This window comes from Mirounga angustirostris, unplaced genomic scaffold, assembly GCF_029215605.1.
Source record: "Mirounga angustirostris isolate CCGP_5_RB_7025 unplaced genomic scaffold, mMirAng1.0.hap1 SCAF_17, whole genome shotgun sequence".
Taxonomy (NCBI): Eukaryota; Metazoa; Chordata; class Mammalia; order Carnivora; family Phocidae; genus Mirounga; species Mirounga angustirostris.
Window position 1 is genome coordinate 34,790,453 of NW_026991725.1, and position 16,966 is coordinate 34,807,418.

General features: G+C 43.3%; 1 protein-coding gene across 2 annotated transcripts; it reads left to right on the forward strand.

Moving 5' to 3' along the window:
* The first annotated feature begins 2,704 nt into the window (after nucleotides 1–2,704).
* KCNJ2 (potassium inwardly rectifying channel subfamily J member 2) lies at nucleotides 2,705–14,128 on the forward strand. 2 transcript variants are annotated; one of them, XM_064583611.1, is made up of 3 exons: nucleotides 2,705–2,794; nucleotides 2,930–3,028; nucleotides 8,832–14,128. In XM_064583611.1, the coding sequence occupies exon 3, from the start codon at nucleotides 9,050–9,052 to the stop codon at nucleotides 10,331–10,333; it is 1,284 nt and encodes a 427-aa protein (XP_064439681.1). In that variant the 5' UTR covers nucleotides 2,705–2,794; nucleotides 2,930–3,028; nucleotides 8,832–9,049; the 3' UTR covers nucleotides 10,334–14,128. The 2 variants fall into 2 exon arrangements, with proteins under 2 accessions (XP_064439681.1, XP_045744514.1); XM_045888558.3 differs by lacking the exons at nucleotides 2,705–2,794; nucleotides 2,930–3,028 and adding an exon at nucleotides 3,704–3,877.
* The last annotated feature ends 2,838 nt before the right edge of the window (nucleotides 14,129–16,966 follow it).

A 16,966-nucleotide genomic window follows, 5' to 3' on the forward strand; every position in this document is an offset into this window, starting at 1 on the left:
GAATTGCTCCTCGCAGGGCTCTTAAGCCTCCCATATCACTCAGCATATCGCTAAAGTACAAAGTATTTACTCAACAAATACATTTATTGAATTCACTATGAAGATGAAATCTTACTAGTATGGTAAGTGAAATTGCCAAAGCTGTTTTCCCATTGATAAGATTATATTCAGTCCCCAGCACCTGGGTGGCTCAGTCGCTTGGGTCCTGGGATCAAGTCCCACATTGGGCTCCCCGCTCTGCAGGAAGCCTGCTTCTACCTCTCTCTTTGCTGCCCCCCACCCCCAACTTGTTCTCATTCTCTCTCTCTCAAACAAATAAATAAAATCTTAAAAAAAAAAATCACATTCAGTGCCTTAAAATACCACAGTCAATGGCTTGTCCTCATTGCAGCAGATTGCAAACTCATCCTGCCTACACTTTAAGTTCATCTGACATTTATTTTTTATTGCTATTAATTATTACTGTGAAGATTAGAAACGGGTTCTCAACACCAAGCAGATGCAAGTGACAGGGATTTTCATTTCTCATCATTGTAAAATTGGACTGCGTATATGGTTAATAGAAGCCTGAAAATATATTGGATTGCTAGAGATATTTATATAAGTGCAAAGGAAAGATTTGTGCTGCTAGTAGAACAATCACCTTCTGCGTCACACCACCATTCATAATTGGACTGCAGATCTAGATTATGACTAATATTTGGCTCTAATATTATAGGTGGTTACTGTGGAGGGAATCAGTAAGAGCATAACTGTCATTTCCTTGGAAAAATTTAATCCACAGATGGATCCCAACACCCAACTGCATTGGTGTCCAAAACTAATGGGGATTTTTGCTAAATAAGGACTGATTCAGCCAAAAAAAGATACACTTTGACTAGAGAAATCTGTATCATGCATCACTCCAAAAAGCACTGACTGCTTTGGAACACTAGAATTTCCCTAATAGGGACATAGTGAAAAGTCACTTACTAATTAAAATGCACATTTATTTTTTTTTCCTTTTTAACATGAAGCAGTGGAGTTAATCAAAGCTATCATGCATTTACAAAATTTCATTTACTTATAAAACAGAATCCTTCATTTTCCTTATTTAGTTAAATAATTAAGGTAACACTTTGATTCAGGCTGCGAAGCTGCTTATTGCAATAATCAATTTTTCTCTTTCTATTTCAAGAAATAAGCACTGCTGCCTATCAGCCCATGGTGGGTAAGAGTGATGTTGATAAGAAAGATTAGGGTATGTGTATTCATTTGCCCCCTCCCATAACTAAATTTACACAACCAACCATAATCTTATAACTTTGTGTTCATTTCTTTAAAGAGTCTTCTATTAGGGGTGCCTCGGTGGCTCAGTCGTTAAGCGTCTGCCTTCGGCTCAAGTCATGATCCCGGGGGTCCTGGGATCGAGCCCCGCATTGGGCTCCCAGAGGGAAGCCTGCTTCTCCTTCTCCCACTCCCCCTGCTTGTGTTCCCTCTCTCGCTGTGTCTCTCTCTGTCAAATAAATAAATAAAATCTTAAAAAAAAGAGATTCTTCTATTATATGAAACTATCTTGGCCTATGGGGTACTCAGTTTATTTAGAGTAGAATATTAAAGTAAAACAATTTCAATCCATGTTCCAGAGAAATGGCATCCCTTTCTGGGTGTTTGATTTTCAAAAAGAGCTCATTACCTGGAAATAAAAATGCTGCCTCTCTGAATTCACATGGGTTGGGAAATTCTTAGCCATCTACAGATGCACAGATTGAATCATGTTAAAGAAGAGACATACATAATGATTAATTTCCTCTTTCCATTTAGGCTTAATATGTTTTAAGGGATTAACTGGACCTCTCCCACCTGTTTCTTAGAAGAAATCCATGCAGAAACACATTTCAGAAGAAGTCTATTGTGGTGGAGCGAGATGTTACTCGTTCTCTTTCCTTTGACTACATAGAATTAGCTCCTCTGTCTCCCAGTTTTTAGCTTTGGGCCACAGCCTGGGTTTCTATACATCCGTCGATTTTCCAGAGTTAATTCAAGCTGTTTAAACGTAATACATTACTTAATAAATATTAAAGTAGACAGACACCAACCCCCCACCCCCGCCCCCGCCCAGTGGTGTGAGGCATTATTCCCCCGCATACAGGGTTTTAAAAGGCAAGGCGGTTACGGGGCTTGCAGGGCTGTATAATCTCAGCGAGTGGAGTGGAACAGCAATACGTTCGGCTATCAAAGCAGATACATCGCACGCTCAACTTATTGCACACTTTTAATTTCAGTATCTCGCTCAGCGCTAGGAAAAGCGGCACACTTGCTAAAGCGGGGTTAAGTACGCGTCTGCAAAACCTAGCAAATCTCACCAGCACCTCCTAGGGGCCATGTCGGGGTATGAAGCTAGGAAGTGGGTACCCGCGCAGACCCTTCCCTTGAATTGTCAGTTTCACGTCCCCTGCACACAAAAATCCACCGTGTCCGTGCCGCCCCGAATACGAGCTAGATTGGCGAAGCAGTTCAGCGACTCTAGGGAGGCCGTTGAGAGGTTTAAATAAACTGCACGAAAGACGCATTTGCTCGCTTGAGGAAATAAAACATTACACACACACGCAGGAATTTCAAACTCTGTGTAAGGAAGACTCCTAAATATATTGTGTCCTTTAAGAGCAAAGCTTCGTTATGACACCACAGCACTCAGAGGTATATGCACTTACTCCATTTACACACACACACACACACACCCCGACACACGGACACACGGATTAAGCTGCAAAGTTCCAGGATCCAGACGCGGTTAACACTGAAGTTGACATAGGTTTTTAAAGGGTCTACATGCTCTTGCCTGGTTGCTGGGAATGAGGGCTGGGAGGCGCTGATGCGAGGGCAGAGCTGAGCGCCTGTAGGAGTTGCTGTTCCAGAGAATTCATTACTCTAATTGCTCTGATTTTAGGTCGGTAGAGCGTGCCGGGCGGTGGTGGAGACAGAGACTGAGGGCGGACAATGCGAGAGGGAACGAGTCGTTCACCCTTCAGGGACGTCCAGGCGCTTTGTAAGTAATTCACCAACAGCCCGGAGCAGGAAGAGCCCAGCGGCTCTGCAGTTGCAACAGTTGTGCGCGTCTGAATCCCGCCGGGTTCTGCGCGCCGGTCCGGGTCCCTTTCCCCAGTGGATTCGCGGCTCCTCCGCGCACCGCAGGTTCTGCGGGGAATTCGGGGGGGGGAGCTCTGGGTCGGGGGGGGGAGCGAGCGGAGAGGGAGACGCGCTTGGGCTGAAAGGCAATCCTCCCCGCCTGCAAACGTGTCGTCCGGCCCTGGCACCTCGCGGGCCCCTCGAGGAGCCCGCACAGCACAGCCGCCACCGAGGGGAGGACAAGGGCAGTGTGGGGCTCGGCGAGGGCGAGGAAGCTTTGCCCAAGGCCAGGCTGCAATTAGGCAGCCGTAAAAAGCCCGGCCGCGGAGCTTCCCACCTGCTGCTGTCCCAGCCGGGGCGCAACCTCCTCCTCCCCGGCCGGGGCCGGACTCCCAGACCCGGCTCGCAGGGCGGAGGGGGCGGAAGCGGCGGCAGGTTCTCCTCGCTGGCGGCGCCGCGGGCCGCGGGTGTAGCATCGTCCCCTCCCCGCCGCGATTCCCGGGGCCGGCCGAGCGGCCAGGCGCGCTGCGATTGGCCGGCCGAGGCCGGGGGGCGGAGCCAGGCGGGCCGGTATCTCAAAAGAGCCCAGGATATTGCAGAGCGCACTGGAGCCCAGGCCAGCGCGCAGCCTTGCCCGACGCCGGCAAGCTGGGCTCTTGGGGATTCTGGTTTGCTTTGGCTCACTCGCTTTTTACAAACTACTGGATCTTACATGCCTCTGTACCCCCCACTTCCACTTCATGTCCCCATGCTCCTGCGCCAGCAACAGGTAAGGGCTGCTGTGTGTTTTCTTCCCTCCTTGTCTCCCGCTGCCTGTGTGTCCTGGGGAGTGGACTCGGGCCGCCGTCCCCAACCCTACCCTGCCCCGCTGCTCCAGAGGTGCCCAGCTGTCACGCTGCTGTAGCGCTTACCCACGCTGCGGAGTCCCAGATCATGCCTATAGAGTTTGTGTGCGCACCAGAACATCCCCAGAGCTAAAAATACTGAGACATGCTTGGAACAGTTGAGCAATAGAAACAGATTTCTCTGCAGCATCTGTTTGTGCTCATAACTTCCAGTGCACCAGCTGTAGCGAGATACTGAGTTTGGAGACAGGGGCGAGGGAGCCTGTGTTCGATTCTCGCTCTAAGGGGAAAAAAAAAAAAAAAGGGCGAGGGTGGGGGTGGGGAGTGCTTCTAGAGCACTGGTCTCAAATCTTGGCAGACTTGGGACTCAGCACTAGTCTTGATCCTTGGCGTCTTTTTTTTTTTTTCCCTTTGTCATTGCTTCAAGTATAGCATCGAGTTCCAAACAGAGCGAGCGTCTGAAAGTTGCTTTGCTGGGGAAAGAGAGCACGAGCCCGAGTTGGATTTGAGCCCGAAGACCGCAAAACTTTCACATCATATGTCACTCCCTCTTAAGCAACCTATTATTCTTAGTAATAGTAGCATTAATACCTAAGTTGAAGACAGCGTGGTTTCAGGAAAGAGCACAGTGGTCAAAAAGACTGGATTCTGCAAGAAGATTGCATCATATCATAGACTCGGCATGACAGTTGAAAAAAAAATCGAGATAGGAAATGGGCAGTTTAAGTGTCTGTGTCTGGATGAGCCTTACCAATGGGATGGTAACTAGGATACGGCTGTGAATCCTGGGGATTTTCATATACTCAGAATTACCTGTTAGGAAACAAGGCATTGGAAACGTGTTTAGGGTATGCAAAGAATGCATATTGCCTTTTACCACTTGCTTTCTTTTCACATTAATAATCAATACGCTGTTAGATCTCCTCTCACTAACCACTGCCCTAGGTCTGCTATATATTACCTGTTGCCAATAGCTGGAAAAATCTCAAGGCTCAAGGAGTAATACATGTTACCACAGGGATGGTGAGAGGGGTCAAAGTTGGGGTCAAGGTCATTTAACTTTGCTTTTAACCCCTCTCCCTCCTGTTCTGATGGCACTTTCTTTAACATTATTGGTATCCTTAGGGATATTTATTCTAAACTCTTGTGAATTTGGCCTTTTTTTTTAAGGACACACAGTATTTCTACTCTCTTCAGATGCCCCAGGTGTAGAATCTCTGGGTAACTGTAGAGTCCTTATGTGACTTCTCAGTAGTATGAAAGATTGGCCACATCTTTACCTGAACAGATAGACCACTGCAGGGGTTTTTTAATCACCAGGTACGTATATTTCTCAGCATTTGCAAATGCTGAGTGATGCTACGTGCACTGTTGAGTATAGATGGTAGATAGATAAATGCCTATCCCTCTACCCTGCCCCTATTTCCCCTCCCCCTCCCTTCTGTTTACTGAGCTTCTAAGAGGTTGCTTTCTTAGCAGTTGTGCTCACATAGCAACATGTGCCCAGAGCACACTCAGGCTGGTCTATATGGCGTCAGCTGGGGAATAACTGCTCTGAACACTCATTAGCAGACCTCTCTCTCAGCCCAGCACGCTTTCTTTTACTATCCTTATTTGCTATCCATAGTCAGAAACTTTCTTATCCACTGCACACCATGACCATATTATGAGACACATTTATTCTCATTTATTTCTCATAATTATGTTTTTCTAGTTTTTTATCACCCAAATTGGAAATATTTCCTATATGGGGACAATGATTTAGATTCACTCATTTATACAGTGTTATCTCCTTGACCTTGAATTTATCTATAGTGCTCTCTCTCTCTTTAACATCTACCTAAGGTTGAAACGGCTGAACTATTTTTTTCCATTGCTTATGCTTAATTTTGGCTCAGCCTATAAATAGTCTTAACATGAACAGCACCACATGTAGCCTCTCAATTTCCCAGAAATACTTTCTACCTCATTGGTTATAGCCTGGGTAAAATGATTATTTGTATCTATTAAATTTATATCAGGCCCTTAAATATTTTGGCTGAGAGGGGAGTTTACACATTGTTCGTCAAACCGAATGTGGTTTCTCCTGAATTGCACCCAGCAAGGAGTCAGGTCACTTAGTGTTCTCATCTCCTCTTAATCGAATGTTTCTCAGAGAATTATTTTGAATATATGCCTAAAATAAAGCTGCACAAAAGCCCTATTCCTAATGAAAGTTTTTTTCCAGATGCTCATGAATTGGTGATTTTTAGTGAGAGAAAAGCAGGCAAGGAAGTTTTCTGCTCGTCTAGAGCCACTTGGGCATGTGGGCAGGTCAGTGAGGAGGGCGTTCTTCATAATGAGATGTTAAGACAATTACCCTAGCAAACTGTGGCAGGTTCCAGATTTTTGCTATGTAGTCAGCTCCCCAAAACTCTGAATACACATAACGTGTGTGCACACATATACACACATAAATCTGTTTTGGAGCATATCTATTGGAAGTGACAAAAGCTTCCATTTTGCCAAAAGAATCCTTCCCCCCCCACCTTTCCAGGCAGAATGGTAAAATTTCTAAATGATGCTCCACATGTGGAACAAATTCTGTCATTAACAGCGGAAATAAGACAGTAATAGTCATTCAATACAGGCTATTTTCAAAGTTCTAAAGGCAGAGAGCTCTTGGTTAGGAAGCTGGTATAGTGTGTTTTGTGGAATTCAAACTAATGTCCTGGGGTCAAGATTTTTGGAAGGTCATAATTCAGTCTTTAGATTTCGTATGGTTGTTATGCTTTAATCTGGACAGAGTGCAGAAATAAGTCAGAAGAAATTTGAAACTGTCTACTCATGGTCCCTAATGGTAACTCAGATGGAAGGATTGTTTTGAATGATAAAAAGGGAGTTTCTTGGTGTCAACTTATAAGACTCTGAAGTCATTCAGACCTCAAGGATACAAGCACTATTTAAATGAGGCACCCCCTTCCCCTGTTTTGGAGAGTACACCTGCATCTGATGTTCTATTCTTATCTCTCTCTGGTTTTGCATAGAAATCCTTGGCAATTTCATTTGAGCCCAATAATCTGAAATCACTGTTAAAAAAAATTCTTTCCACGTCCAGGATCTAGAACCCTGAGGAATAGGAATCTTATTTCTTTTGTCCAAGTACAAACTTCATAGGGAAGCAGACAAAACATTGAAGCAGGTGGAAGACTGGGAAGGCACAGTAACTTCTTTTTATAAAGTAATTCAAAGGCACTTTCAAATCGGGCATCATTTACGTGTCAAAAGCTGCCAAAATGTAACACACATTGCAATTTTCACAGATGACTAATCTCAGGAAAAATGTGTTGGGGCACATTCTTGCATAATAACTTGGATAAGGAGGGAGAAGTGAAAAGACTGTAACAAGGCATTTTCAAAGACAATGCACCTTGCCTCTCCTTAAGGGGGTGCGCAAAAACAAGATAAATGACTTGCTTGATTTGTTTGCAGGTGGCTCGGCTGAAATTGGTTCTGTTAACTACTTAATCTCAGTGTGGTTTGGTGGGGAGAAAGAAAAAGTGGAGTCTTCATTATCAGGGCTGCAGCGAATTTCTGTTCCTTTCCATCTGTTTTCCATCGTCCCCCTTTACTACAGGAGATCGATTGGGTTGTTGGACGAGTGGAGAATCACTTCTGGTTTTTTGTTCTATGCTGTATTCATTTTGTTAATTTCTATTTGATACAGGGAAACACGTTGGACTTTATCTTAGACTTCTGTGAGTCAAGGAAAAAATAGTTTCTGTGGAGTGAAGATGGGAAGTTAAAGTAAATAGGTAGTTATTGAGGTTAGGATGAGGCTAGAGGAGAAAACTGAAAACTACTGTTTGTTCACATGAGGTAAAGGTGAGTGCCTTCTCCATGGGAACATAGAGCAAACAGTAGCGCTCGAAGTGAAAGTAAGCTGACTGACAATTACGACCTACTCCTACAAAGTTGTCTCTGTTTGGGAAAACACAGAACTGGACCCACATGAAATGAGTTCCTGCCTTATCACAATCCGCTAAAGACCTGGTCCTTTGGCACAAAGGTGCTTACTTCCTAGCCTGTCATTACACATGGCGGTCCCCTCTCTGGAGAATTTCAGGACTCATTGCTAGGCAACAGACTCGCTCTTTATCCCCCAGAGCAAACCTACGCCTTCAAGTCAGAATCACTTGCACTAACAGAGATGTTATCGGGCATTTCTGCAAAGGGGCTGCTTGCAGTGTGTGAAGTGATGAAGCAAGCCCAACCAGTCTCCAGAAATCGGGGCCGATTTCAGGGCATTATAAGGGCTGCCTGCTCAGTTGTCTTTTGTTTTTGGTTTTTCTTATCATTTAAACAAAATAGTCTGTGCCTTCTGATTTTCACCTTGTCATCGAGGGCTCCGGTGTCCTCCCATAATGCACCTGCAACTCAATTAATATTAATATTCTGCCTTGATGCAAACTGTTCTCTAGACGTGTCTGAGTTCTCAAAGCCTCGTGACAAACCTTGGACTTAGCAAGTCTTTCTTCTGCTGAATAACTTGGGACCCTAGTAAGTAGAGAAGGCCAGCGAGAGAATGAAAGGGGTTTATCTGTAAAAATAGAATCTCCTAGATTGCTGGAAAGAATAGGGGAAAAAGAACCTGAAATTTTGATTGAAAGACTGTCCCAAACAATGAACTCTCTTATGCTTAATGACTTTATGCTTTTAAATACAGTAAAAAATATTTTTAGGGTACAAGGAAATTAAATACCTTATAATTTACTGCGGAGTATATTTATCTGTATCTGGCTGTGTCTTGCTAGGAAATGTTACCTTAGAGAGTAGAACCCATTAATAATGACTTCTTTTCTAATGAATAATGTCTTTTTTTGTTGTTCTTGTTTTCAGGACATGTACTCTGGATGTCAGCTGAGTTACTGAGGTAGTTCTGCATGTCCGTAGACAGACCTTGGTAGAACCTCGAGAGGCTCCTGGAAACCCCCAATCTCTCCTTATTCTTTTTTGTGTGTGTCCTCACTGAACATTCAAAACTGTTTCTCCAAAGGGTTTTGCAAAAACTCAGACTGTTTTCCAAAGCAGAAGCCCTGGAGTCCACGGCAGAAGCGATGGGCAGTGTGCGAACCAACCGCTATAGCATTGTCTCTTCGGAAGAAGACGGGATGAAGTTGGCCACCATGGCAGTTGCAAATGGCTTTGGGAACGGGAAGAGTAAAGTCCACACTCGACAGCAGTGCAGGAACCGCTTTGTGAAGAAAGACGGCCACTGCAACGTTCAGTTCATCAACGTGGGGGAGAAGGGACAACGGTACCTTGCAGACATTTTTACCACGTGCGTGGACATTCGCTGGCGGTGGATGCTGGTTATCTTCTGCCTGGCTTTCGTTCTCTCGTGGCTGTTCTTTGGCTGTGTGTTTTGGTTGATAGCTCTGCTCCATGGGGATCTGGATGCGTCAAGAGAGAGCAAAGCTTGCGTGTCTGAGGTCAACAGCTTCACGGCTGCCTTCCTTTTCTCCATCGAGACCCAGACAACCATAGGCTACGGCTTCAGGTGTGTCACAGATGAGTGCCCGATTGCGGTCTTCATGGTGGTGTTCCAGTCAATCGTGGGCTGCATCATCGATGCCTTTATCATCGGCGCCGTTATGGCAAAGATGGCAAAGCCAAAGAAGAGAAACGAGACCCTGGTCTTCAGTCACAACGCTGTGATTGCCATGAGAGACGGCAAGCTGTGTTTGATGTGGCGGGTGGGCAATCTTCGGAAAAGCCACTTGGTGGAAGCTCATGTGAGAGCCCAGCTGCTCAAATCCAGAATTACTTCCGAAGGGGAGTACATCCCCCTGGATCAAATAGATATCAATGTCGGGTTTGACAGCGGAATTGACCGCATATTTCTGGTGTCCCCGATCACGATAGTCCATGAAATAGATGAAGACAGTCCTTTATATGATTTGAGTAAACAGGACATTGACAACGCAGACTTTGAAATTGTGGTGATTCTGGAGGGCATGGTGGAAGCCACAGCCATGACGACACAATGCCGTAGCTCCTATCTGGCAAATGAGATCCTTTGGGGCCACCGCTACGAGCCTGTACTCTTCGAGGAGAAGCACTATTACAAAGTGGACTATTCCAGGTTCCACAAGACTTACGAAGTGCCCAACACTCCCCTCTGTAGTGCCAGAGACTTAGCAGAAAAGAAATATATCCTCTCAAATGCTAATTCATTTTGCTACGAAAATGAAGTCGCCCTCACAAGCAAAGAGGAAGATGACAGTGACAATGGGGTTCCAGAGAGCACCAGTACGGACACACCCCCTGACATAGACCTTCACAACCAGGCAAGTGTCCCTCTAGAGCCCAGGCCCTTACGGCGAGAGTCGGAGATATGACTGCTTCTTTCTCTGGAATATTTTACTTTAAAATAACAGTCTGTTGGTCCAAGGCCCCAAGCAGTTATTCAGACGACGGTACCGGTGAAGAGGTGGGTCCAGGCAAGTGGCCACAGAGGACTGAGGCTAGCACAATGGTTTCCAAGAAAGACTGTAAGCTCGGAGATGAACATAAAGCACTCAACATGCCTCCCCCCGCCCCCCTCCCCCGTGACCCAATGGCACATACATGTTGTAGAATAAGTTATGGGGTTTTTATGTTTTGTTTTGTGTTTTTTACAAAACTTGAACTTGCAGGCAAGCCTTGGTTGGGTATTTGACTAATCCAGAATGCTTCTCTTTAGGGAACAAGAATGTTTTTAATGGCATAACAAAGGCAAGACTCTGCCTTAATTTTTGAAAAGCTGCTAACTACATGAACACAAATTGTATTTTTGTTGCCGTGTAGTTTTTCTTTCGTGTAATTTAAAAGTCAGTGTTGAACTTCGTTGAAAGCTCATGATATGTACTTCAAAGTGGCAAGTATTTGGCTACTAAGCTGCCAAAACGAGAGCCTGATTTTTTTGAGGCCAGTAATTTGTTTGCTAGAATTGATTTTCTCTCTCTCTCTCTCTCTCTTTCTCTGGTTACATAAGGGCATTATGTAACACTAGCCAAATGGTAGCCTCTGGGTTTTGTTTTGTTTTTGTTTTTTTTTTCCTTCCATGATGTTAATGGGTTATCTCAAATTTTAAGTTAAACTACCTAAAATAAATACCAAAGATAATGCACATTTTTGCACAGTGGAGCTTATACTAAAAAGGATAGAAAGCCCCACGGCTGCCTTGAAATCAAGAAACAATAACTTTGAACCTCAGCAAGACCTCAAACTGCCCTCTCCTTTTTCACCTTACTCAGAAAATAGAACATCATACACACAAAGTCTAGTAAGTGTCCGTGTTTTTTCGATTTTGCTCTTTCATACAACTTGTGTTTGATAGGGGAAGAAGAAAGGTGAAGTAAAATTCACACATACACAATCAAAATATCTTTTCTTTCCTGCTTGGTAGGGCTGGCCAGGCCAACGCATAAGGTGAGAGATGGTGATGTGCTCCTAGATTTGTCTGGATTTCCCCTGTTCGCACATTCCAAAATTTATTCCGTAAGATAAGACCTAAGTTGGAGTTAGTTGGCATCTCCAAAAGCTGAGCCACCCAACATGAAAGATAGATAGGTTTAAACTCTTGTGGCTGGATGCATTGCCCCAACTGTCAGGACATTTCCAACTTGACTTGGCCTTCGAGAAGATGCCACGCCTGGCCTCTAGGCTGGTTCTTCGCATCAGTCTGTCTGGAGCGAATCCTACAGTGTCTGGAAGGCTGCAGATGCCAAAGGGGGGGCCGGCACGGTGTGGACCGGCCACTTTGATGTAAGCACATCAGCTCAAGTATTTGTGACGGAGAGGAAAGTGACTTTATTTTAATGGTAGAGGGTAGGAATGAAAATGTCACAGTATTTGGGGGCCAACAAGAGCCATACAAAATATAACACAGCCACAAGTAGGAGGAGATAGCGATCCAAAGGGTTATTTCTCCTTTATGTATGCACATTTGAGATTGGATCCGAGCTGATCCTTCTTGCCTGTGGAGCCCTAGAGCAGGTTACTAAGGACACATTGTTTTCCAGAAGTCTCTCCTGCCTGGCTGCCTGACTTGATTGAAACATTTTTTTTTTTTTTTTCCCCTCCCTGCTCTAACTCAATCATGGAACTCTTTTTTGGTTTAAAGTTCCTTATGTGTGAATTCTGGGGGTTGCTGACTTTTCTTTTTCACTGGAGTCTCAAAATCAACTCTCTTATGGTATTATATCCCTGTATGCCATTAAAAAAACAGCTTGTTCCGGAATCCTGTATTTTGTAAACTGATGTGTGTGATGGTCTCTGGGTCTTGAACAGCCATCTCTGAATGCCGTGCCTGCAATAATATGAGAGTTTCTGCTGTTCTCAGCCTTCAAAGCCGCCGGGTTTGAAAACTGTGGTGTTCTTTTCATGGAAACCGAGACAGAGATGTCAAGCAAAGGGATGCTATTTTAAATCCAAATTTAAAGGCAGGTTTGGGAAGTTGTTTAGAGAGCTGGACGAATTGGGATTGACTGGACAAAAGGATTGACAGACGAGGGAACAATTTGGCCTTTGAGGGCGAGAGGTTACTGAGGGCTTCAGCTGCTGCTATTTCGATATTTTGCAAAGGAAAATAATCAAACCAAAGAGTATTCAGTGATATGTAAATTAAATGAAGATGCAGTGGAGCACGGAGTGACCACTAAGAGGGCTCCTCCCAAATACACAGTGTTGCCACTTAAAAGGACTTGAGACAGTTGAAAGAGGGTGGGGTCTGGGGGCAAGAACGAGGGAGGGAAATCTTTCAACTTCTTTCTGAAAAACAGAAAAAAAAAATCTAAAATTTCTGGTGCACAGGTTTGTTTTTGTTTTGTTTTGTTTTTTCCAAGAAAATTTTGCAGAAGCTATGTTTTTAAAGTGTACATTTTATAAAGTTTATCAGATATTTTCATATTTAAAGCCAAATGTAAATAGAAGTCTGTAAAGGGAAAAAAAATGCCATAGAAAGTATAATTTCAGTGCAGCAATTTCGGAGAGCTAGTACCTCTATGCTACAGGTTAGCATGGTCTTAGCAAATATTTACCAGCCTTATAAGGTTCGTATTGCTATGTTCTGTTATTTATTTCAGCATGGACTGTTCCTTTGAAAGCTTTTCCTAGTTAGTAGTATTTTAACAATTACAAGCTTTAAATGGCGATTTTTTTTTTTTTTTTTTTTTGTCAAGAGCCAAGACACAGGTAATGCACAACATTTTTTGTTGCATTTTACCTTCAAAACATCTGTCCTTATTGACTGGGTCTCCTTAATTAGTGCACATACGTCATTAGAGTGAAGTCAGAGGAGACTCACCGTGAATACCTGGGGTCTCTTCCCAGGTACGTGTTCCTTCTCTATTGCAAGCAAAACCCCCATTGAATTTACTTAGGAATTACTCCCTTTTAAAGAATTTTTGCTCGTATCTGGATGGGCATTATATTTTTGGGAGGAGGCATAGATTGCTGGTTATCCTATTTTTAAATAAAAGATAGACAAAGTGAACTCTATTTTGACTATTGAGAATGGAATAGTTTTCTATCCCTCTAAGAGTATACTTGAATCAGACATTGTAAGGATGTCAGGATAGACAGCACTGTAGCCATTTCCAAATTCCTGGAGAAAGTCTGTTTTACCTTTTTTTAAAAAAAACCAAAAAACCAAAAACACAAATAAACTATTCATGCGTTATTTCTTCTCTTCACTCCCTTCCTTCCCTATGAAGCCCCATCCCAAACCTTGACCGTCTGTTTGATGAGCTCTATCCCCCAAATCATTTTACCCACGCAAATGACAAATGTCAGCTCCCGTTTTATATTAAAGCCGCTCAGTAAAGGCAAAAAGCTTGTTCTGAGAAGCAGGGTGAGTTCTTTCTCACTCTGTGTCTAATAACGTTAAGGCGAAAAATTAAGTGTTGCGTAGTCCCCTCCCCACTCCCGACGAGAACTTCTTTTCTAGTTACGTTGGGTTTCACCTCTGGGCTCTGGCGAGTTGAACAGTCCCGGCCTTTGACAATCGTGATAATTATTATTTTCCCGTTTGCCGTCTTTTTGTATCTGAAAGTCTTCCTATTGTACTGCACAAACCATGGATTGTACATATTTTTATATATTATGTCTTATTTTATTATTTCTAAATAAAAAATTAAAAAATTGAAGACAAATCCGTGCAAGAATTTGCGGGCCTCCTGTATGGTTACTGTTAGCATCGCTAAGATAGGAAGCCAATGTTCCCAAAGCACAGGGCAGAAGGGATGATAGTTGGGATGAATAGAGCCATAGAAATGGCCTCAACAAGGAGGTGTGGTGCCGTGGCAGATTAACTTAATCCAAGTTAGAGGAAGTCAAACTCATATTTTGTTTTTGGACGGAACAGAGGAGGTAGAGAGAGGGTAGCAAACAAGCTAGCAAACAACACTGATGAAACGTATTATAAGCTTTAGATTTAGAGTCTCTGTTTAAATGATGGTATTTATCCTTTATGGAGCCTAAACTATGTATAGGGTTCTGCCTTGTATGTTATCTCAACCGTGCTCCCCCCTCCCAGATTAGGATAGTATTCTTCTTGTATTGTAAATCAGGAGTTGATGAAAGTATTCTGTAAAGGGCCGGACGGTAAATGTTTTTGGCTCTGCAGAACAGAGGGTCTGTCTCCATTATGCCCTTGGAGTGCAAAAGCAATCACTGATAATAGGAAAACAAATGATGTGGCTGTGTTTCAATAAAACTTTACTTATAACTACAGGTGATGGGCCAGATTGGGCCCATGGCCTGTAATTTATCAATCCCTGGTACAGAGGAAACTGAGGCTGTGTTTAAAGCTAATGAAATTCGAGTTCCAGGTTTTATGTGCCTCCACACTTAGTTTAATCCACTAAACTATATATTGTTTCAGGACACAAAGTTACCAGGGAACTTTGAGTCTGGAGATTGGAGTCTCAGAGAAAATGCTACTCACAGAAAATGCTACTTCTTCTAGCAGATTTGGCATAACTTCACTGTTGTTTCATGATTGGAAATCTTGAGAAGATCTGCATTCTGAAATATGGGTTCTCCTTAATATTTTTTCTTTAACAAATACTCATGTGGCACTTACTGTGTTTCGAGCATGGTTCTAGATTCTTTGTAAATATTAAGTACTTTAATCTTAACAGCAACTCTATGGAATAGGCAGTGCTATTCTCCTCATTTAAGAAATGAGGAACCAGGACCAGAGAGGTCGAGTGCCTTGTGCAAGCACACACAGCAAGTAGGTATGAGAGCTGAGATTTAAACTGAGGCCATTTAGCACCTGGCTGTACTTTTTACCAGTCCTCTGTGCTTTCCATTTGGAGGCATTCTTGGTTAAAAGTTTCACCATTTACCCCAAGGCCTTTCTGCCTCTTAATTTTTATTTTTCGAGGTGATGGAAATGCATTCTGGTTCTCCACACGGGACACATGAAGCCCAGGATTCTCACCTCCTTCAAAACCTGCTCCTCCATTTCTCATCCAGTTTTTAGAGAGAGTGAGCAGCTCACAAAGAGTAGACTAAGGACAAATTTAAGCACTGGTTGTGGGATTTGGGTAAATTTCAAACTTCAAGTTAATTTCAATTAACTAGGAATTGCTTAGTCCTGACTCCAGGCGAAACCACAAAGCCCTGTTACTAAGCAAGTTGCCCGCACCCTACCCCATCATACACTGCTGCTCTCTTCCCACTGTAGGGAGCCAAAGGTATACCATGAGCTTCTTGGTGACTGAGCCCACTGAGCAAGATACATAATGGTACCTCCAGACAGTGAGTTGAATGCGATATGGGCCTCACCTCTACTTTTTAAAATTTTGCTATTAAATACACATGCAAAAACAAAAGGCAGAGGTGGGATTTCAGAGCCCTTCTGCTTAGGCTTCTTTTCAGTGACAGTCAAACAAAAACCTCCAAATACTGGCCTTCTGAAGCAGTAGGAGCCCAGATCACACTTGCAAAGAAGAAAACAAATTTCCCTCCAGAAATTTCCATCTTAGAGCTGGTGGAACAGATGAAGGCAATCAGATTTCCTTCCCCAATTTAAATAAATGCATAAATAAAGGAAGGCTAGCTCTACCCACTTTAAGGGAAGTAAAGAACCAAGTCTGTGATCAGCATATTTCAAGAACCCAGAGCCTTTTTTTTTTTTTTTTTTTTTTCCTCAAAATAGTTCAGGTCAAGGGCTCTAGTGACCTGATGATTTGAGCCACTACATGAGGATTGTTATCATTTTAAAAATTTCATAATTACAAGGTAATACCTGCAAGGCACTACCACCAAACTACCACACTGACCTCTTCTAGAATAGGGTGATCACCTGTCCTGGTTTGCCTGGGAGAGAGGGATTTCCCCAGATGCCGGGCTCACAGTGCTACAACTGGGAATGTGCTGGGCAAACCGGGATGAGTCAGTCCCCTAGGTTAGAAGCTAGAGGAGTGGAGTGTTGGGGAAGGAAAGGAGAGAGATGGTTAAGAAGAACATGGAAGGGGAGGAGTTTAAAATCCAACACAGGCGTGTTATTAACTCATAAGAATAATAATGATGAATAATTACCTCTAAGTGGCTTTCTCCAAATAACTGAGAGTTGTTGCCTCAAGGGCATCAATTGTTTTGGAGGGACGGTTTTCTAAAATATTACACAATTCTCTGCTTATTTAAAAAAATGATATGTATTATTTAATGTTTCCTTGTGCAACACAAGCTAATAGGCGTTGCTCTGCCTGGTGCTTGTAAATTTTGTCCACGAAGTCATCAGCTGCTGTTTCATCCGTCACCAGAGTCCCCTAGCATCATTTAGGTCTTTCCTCCCATCTGCTGTGCCCAGGAAATAAGATAATCCATTCTAAGGACTATATGAAGAACATCAGAATGCCAGGCAAATCAGGAAACTCACAGATGAGACACAAAAGTCTGGCTTGAACGGAGGGATTTCATGGTGACTGTACTCATTTCCAGAGATTTCTTTCTTTTTTTTTTTTTTAATTTCAGGTTTC